Here is a 6,000-nt window from a genome sequence, read left to right as displayed (position 1 = left end):
ACTTATATGAGTTCATTTAAACAAGTTTATATATATATTATATATGGTACGGGCTCATTTAACAGTGTCGTGCTTATGTGCTAATTTGAAGATATGCATAATTTAATGTGTATGCGCCGGAAAATGAAGCCGAGAAGAAAGACATTTGGTTTTAATGGGCTCATTTAACCCTGTCATGCTTAAGTGCAAACAAGTATACTTTTAATGGGAGATTTTGTGTTTGGCCTCTTTGGTATAGACAATACAAGGTTTTTCAATGGGTCACTTAGGCTAAAGTATGTGCGACCCATCAGTTTTACATATGGTTTTCACAACCTTTGTTTCTAACTCACGGTGTTATATTCATGGCAATATCGTTTTGTTTTGTAGGTATTTTTTGTGGTTTAATTTTTTTTTTTTTTTTTCGCATAACTTCTATACTTTTGTTAACCTCTTTTACTTTTGTTATAATGTTGTTTGAAAAGCATTTTATAAAAAAAAAAATGTAATACATTAATATTACAACTGCATGTTTGTTTCATACTTTCATTCACAACAATACTTGTGATATTGTCTTTATAATATCGTTAATTGATACTCTGTATAACATTTTACGATTCCAGTTTGTTTGATTAAGAGTCGTCGTGCAACGCACGAGCTCATAATTTTTAGTTGTGTAATGAATAAATGTATGAACAAATATTGTTCAAGTATTGTTATGTGTATTCTTTATACTTTAGTAATTCAACAACAACAGTATTTGTGACATTGTCAGTTAAAGTATCGTTAATTCATATACAATTTTTAAATTCAATATATTGTTTGCGGATGAGTACCCGTGCAATGCACGGGCTCAAAAATCTAGTATTTAATATACTCCGTATAAATCTATAGGTTTTGCTATTAACCGTCCGTGATAAAACAACTTGAACGTCTAATTAAAACCCTAACAAAACAATAGCGTCCAAAAGGAAGAAGATGACGGCAACAGCGTCCGCATGCAGCATCACAATACCACCGGAGATCATCACCGAGATCATGTATCATGTTCCGGCAAAATCAGTTGGTCGATTCAGGTGCGTTTCAAAGGACTGGCTATCTCAACTTTCATCTCTGCAATTCATCAAAAATCATCATAAAACCCTCAACAGAAATCACCTCATATATGTCTCCCCCGCAGATTACTTTTCTTCTTCTGAATTATTCACACTTGATCACCATGGAAAAACACCAAAAAAATGTGACTTGAATGCACGATCCATCACTATACATGGTTCTTGTAATGGCCTTGTGTTGGTGTCAATTATGGACAAAGTTGGTGATGATAGGGTTCTTGTTTTAAATCCAACTACTAAGGAGCTTAAGACATTACCTAAATGTATTAGATATGAGCTGATTAAGGATATTAAAAAAAAGCACATTAGGTATGGATTTGGTTATGATTCGCTAACTGATGATTACAAGTTTGTTACTTTCAACCCGCAAACTCGGTCTACTAATATAAATATTTATAGTCCAAAAAGTAATAATACTTGCGCACGGGTGGGTAATTTTTTGAAAGATTATTCTTACATAGTCGATTCGCCAGGTGTTTATGTTAACGGGTTTCTACATTGGTTAGCTAAGAAACGTTCTGATGGTTTAGGGGTAATTTTAGCTTTTAATTTAGTATCTGAAAATTTCAAGGAATTGGCGTCACCTGACGTTGATATTGTTGATGACGTTGATAATGTTGATGACATTGATATTGTTGATAATAGTCAATGCTGCAAACTTGTTGGTATTAATGGAAAGCTTGCTATTGTTGTGAGAAACGAAGGTCAAGTTTGGTTGATGAATGAGTATGGGGTAAAAGAATCTTGGACTGATATTTTAAATGATGGAAACCATGAGTTTCGCACGTTATTACGAACAATGATTTCTAATAAAAAGAGTGGTTATCTGGAAGAGTTTGCTGACACTGAAGGAAGACGTTACTCTGAAAATGTGGACTTTTGTCGTGCTCTGCTGTTGATAAATCATGTTGGCTTCACTGAAAGCCTTGTCTCTCCAAATCTACGAAACAAGCAAAGGTATATGCATCAAGTACTAAGCTTTGTTTATTTCTAATTTTCTGTACCGGCTTGATTTCTATTTTCTATAGTCTATATTTGTTGCGTATGTCCAAGTAATTAAGCCTAGTTTATTTCTAATATTCTATACAGGCTGGATTTCTATTTCTATACCCTATAGTCTATATTTGTCGCATATATACAAGTAATGAAGCTTAGTTTCTTTCTAATTTTCTATACTGGTTTGATTTCTATACTCTATATTTAAGCTTTATATGTTCTTTGCTATTGCTCATAGTAGATTTTTAGTGTAATCTTTCTGTTGAATGTGGATCAATTCAACATGGTGATCTTTTTATAAATGTTTTACATTAGATCGAGACGCTCCGTGAGTATTAAATGGTTGTAGGTGGTCAGCAACAAATTATATATTTTTTAGTAATGATTGACAGCCACATCTACAAATATCAGGCTTAGTTATGTTGGTTATAACCTGATAAAAATCACTTAAAGCCTAATTAAATAATAACTCTTTGCATGTCAAAATGGGCATTTATTGTACAGGTCAAATTGGTTGACCTAGTAAATCTTCTACTTCTTTGTGCATGCCATTTAGTTTTATAAACAGGTAGGAACAGAGGTGATGTATGATGGTGTTACGGGGATAGTGTATGGTGCTGTTACGGTGGCAGCAGGTGGTAGAGATGCGGCGGATCCTCAGCATTATAATCACTTTAAGCCCATTTTGACACTTACACTTTCACACAAGTTAACCAAAGGTGTGTTTAACACATTTAGACATCTTCACTACATAAAAGTCTTAACAAAACACCTTCCAAACATTTCTAACATGTCAGGGTCATTACAACCTATCTTTACACATGTTTGGATCATAAACATGGATGAAAACTAATAATTGGGATAAAAAGTATTCTCGACAAGCTTTAAAACGGTATATGGTATGTTTTAATTTGGCGAGTCTAAACAAGTTTAAAACGGGTCTTAAAAGTGTATATTGCAGCTGTTGGGTTGCTGGGCAGCAACAAAACAACAAAAGTACAGTAGTGAAATAACAATAGATAAGTTGTGGGGCTATTTTCGGTAAGCCATAATTTTTAAACCGTAACTTCGTTTTTGATAAATAAGCTGTCTACGTAAAGGTGTAAGGGTCTACTTTTCATTGGTCAAAGGTGTCAGGTATTAAATCTGCTCGTCTGGGACCCATAATCTGTTCACATGTAAAAAAAATGGTCAAAATCAAAGGCGTTAAAATTAGGATACTTGATGTCAGATTTTTGGTGTTCTCACTGTTTGTCTTGTTTGTATTATAGATTTCTTTTTATTTCAGAATTTGAAGCACAACATGACTTTGTTTGCTCATGCTTAATTTGCACCCTCTGGTTGACTACCATCTTTTGCCTGTGTTTTGACCTAAACATCTTATAATTTGTACCTTAAAAAGTCTATTCTTCAAAGCTGCATCAACTGAGATCTACATTATAACTGATACATATTGTATTCAAAATTTTTATATCTAATCAACCAGTGATGGCGGGTAAATTTAAAAATATTATCCGCGGGTACGGGTTGGGTAAAAAAATATACACGTTGGCGTGTCGTGGGCAGGTAACGGGTATATCATACCCGTTGTGGGTAAAATCCGACCCGGGAACCCGTCATACCCGTATGAGACACCCGCAGATTTACCCGTTTACCCGGATATATATATATTTATTTGTTTAAAGCAACTATCTATATATAAATCAATAAATAGAAACGTTGCAGTACTTGAGGACCTGCATAATTTGAATCAATGATCATGCAACTCTTTCCATGAAACTATTATATTAGTATAATACCTCACATTACTCCTCTATTAGATACAACGCATGTAAACACACTGGCCCAATATGCAACTAATTACTCCATAAATTTAACGATATATACGTATATTTAATTACAGTATCATTTTCTTTATATATAAACCAATTTCAAATGTTGAACTGGTACTCTTCAATTCGTTTTCATCACCGCTTTCTTCAATCCAACATTACGATTATGATTTGTAGACTACTTTTTTGTAGTGATTTTGCTTAGCTTAATGTAAATTGTGATTTGTATCGGACCGTGTGATGACCCGTCCAAATCCCTTTGGACGAACACATCATTCATTAATTTCACAGCGAGGTACTGACCTCTACATGATACGTTTTGTAAATATTGCATTCTTTTGAAAAAGGCACACCATAATTGAATATCAAATTCCAAGGTTTTTGATGTTTGATGATTTCTACATATAGACAATCACCGTAATTAATAGTTTACAATACTACATCCGTTGATAATACAGTCAAAATATGATACATGGTGATGATTTTGTGAATGCCACGTTTTCTCGAATAAAGCATGTATGACTCCATGCACATAGCTTGTATAACAGATAAGCAAACAGCGGAAGACTTCTAGTAACCTGAGAATAAACATGCTTTCAAGTGTCAACACAAAGGTTGGTGAGTTCATAGTTTTAATGTTGCGCACAATCCGTATATAAAGGTGGATCACAAAATTTCAGTTGTTTCATCCAGAAACGTTTATCAAAATATTCTACAAGATTGAGCACCCTGGTAACTAAGCTTTAACGTCTATAATAAGTACCCCTGTTTTAACATGCATGAAACCAACATGTACAATACACGCAATCCAACGTATATTAAACTCAAATAGCATACGCCTGTTTTATAGTTCAGGCTAGGGTTTCTATACCTGGAACAGACGGGGATGTCAAGCCCTATGGATCCATATACAACTATTCGCGCCCACCAGTTCTTATAACCGGCAATTACTAGTTACCAAAGCTAAGGGATTTTCGGTTCAAACTCGGTGTAGAATTTAGTATGTACTTGTATCCATTGAGTTTAAAATAAATTGCATGTATTCTCAGTCCAAAAATATAGATTGCAAAAGCAATTAAAAAGGGATCTATAAACTCACCTTAGCAGCACATAAATTCATTCACCGAAATGTGACTGAAACTTGGAATGCAAAGTAATCGTAGATCTCAACCTAGAGAACATATGTTGGTCAATAAATGTCTAACAAGCTAGGTCGGGTCATAGTGTATCGCAATCCTAATGCTCGAGACCGACATGTAAAAGTTAACAAAAGTCATCTCAAAAGTCAACCTGACCCAATATGATCTTTAAATCTATACATGTTTATTAACATAATATAAGTCTTGATAATTGAACGAATTTATAGTTTATCAAACTCCAAATATTATTTATTTCAGAAGCTATATTATATTTGAATTATCATGGCAATCGAAAATATTTTATTATTTCACATAGCTTTCCAATACTTGTAAAATCATATTATAGTGTTTATAAAGCTTTAAAACATGATAAGACAGTCAACTTTGACAATTGTTCAAAAAAACGAGACGTGCCTTATATAGAGATTCATTTACTCGATTAGTAATATCTAAAAATTCAATTTATCAATCTCATAGACAAGTTGTTTGAATATTAATTTACAGTTTCAAACACAATTTCAATTAACGTCAAATATAATTCAGTTGACCATATCTTTTAATCCGTTCATCGAAATCACGCGATTTTAAATGAAAAGTTAATAATTTTTCGCCAGCTTTCCAAAAACATGCATATCATATACTTTATATCAGTAGCATATGTATCAAATTCGTGATCTGTCATAAACTATTTAATGACGAAATTTAGCACACAAGCATGCATAATCCTAAATACTCGAGCACTAGTCAGGGATACACTATTAATATATAAAAGTTAAGATATGAGTGCTCACGTATCAATATTGTGATTCTATATTGCAGAAAAATACGTAGATGCAACAGAGATGATAAACACTAGGTTTGACTTGCGAATAATACCCACGAACATTACCCATGACTTCCATAGCTATAACCAATAATTTCCTTTGCTCTATTCCGTTC

General features: G+C 33.4%; 1 protein-coding gene across 1 annotated transcript; it reads left to right on the top strand.

Moving 5' to 3' along the window:
- The first annotated feature begins 957 nt into the window (after positions 1–957).
- LOC139860275 (F-box/kelch-repeat protein At3g06240-like) lies at positions 958–3,417 on the top strand. Its single transcript, XM_071849043.1, has 3 exons — positions 958–2,064; positions 2,659–2,809; positions 3,362–3,417. Exons 1-3 carry the CDS (start codon positions 958–960, stop codon positions 3,415–3,417), a joined length of 1,314 nt encoding a protein of 437 aa, XP_071705144.1.
- The last annotated feature ends 2,583 nt before the right edge of the window (positions 3,418–6,000 follow it).

This window comes from Rutidosis leptorrhynchoides, chromosome 7 (genome assembly GCF_046630445.1).
Source record: "Rutidosis leptorrhynchoides isolate AG116_Rl617_1_P2 chromosome 7, CSIRO_AGI_Rlap_v1, whole genome shotgun sequence".
Classification (NCBI taxonomy): domain Eukaryota; kingdom Viridiplantae; phylum Streptophyta; class Magnoliopsida; order Asterales; family Asteraceae; genus Rutidosis; species Rutidosis leptorrhynchoides.
Note: the sequence above shows the minus strand (reverse complement) of the source record. Positions and strands in the feature narration are given on the sequence as shown.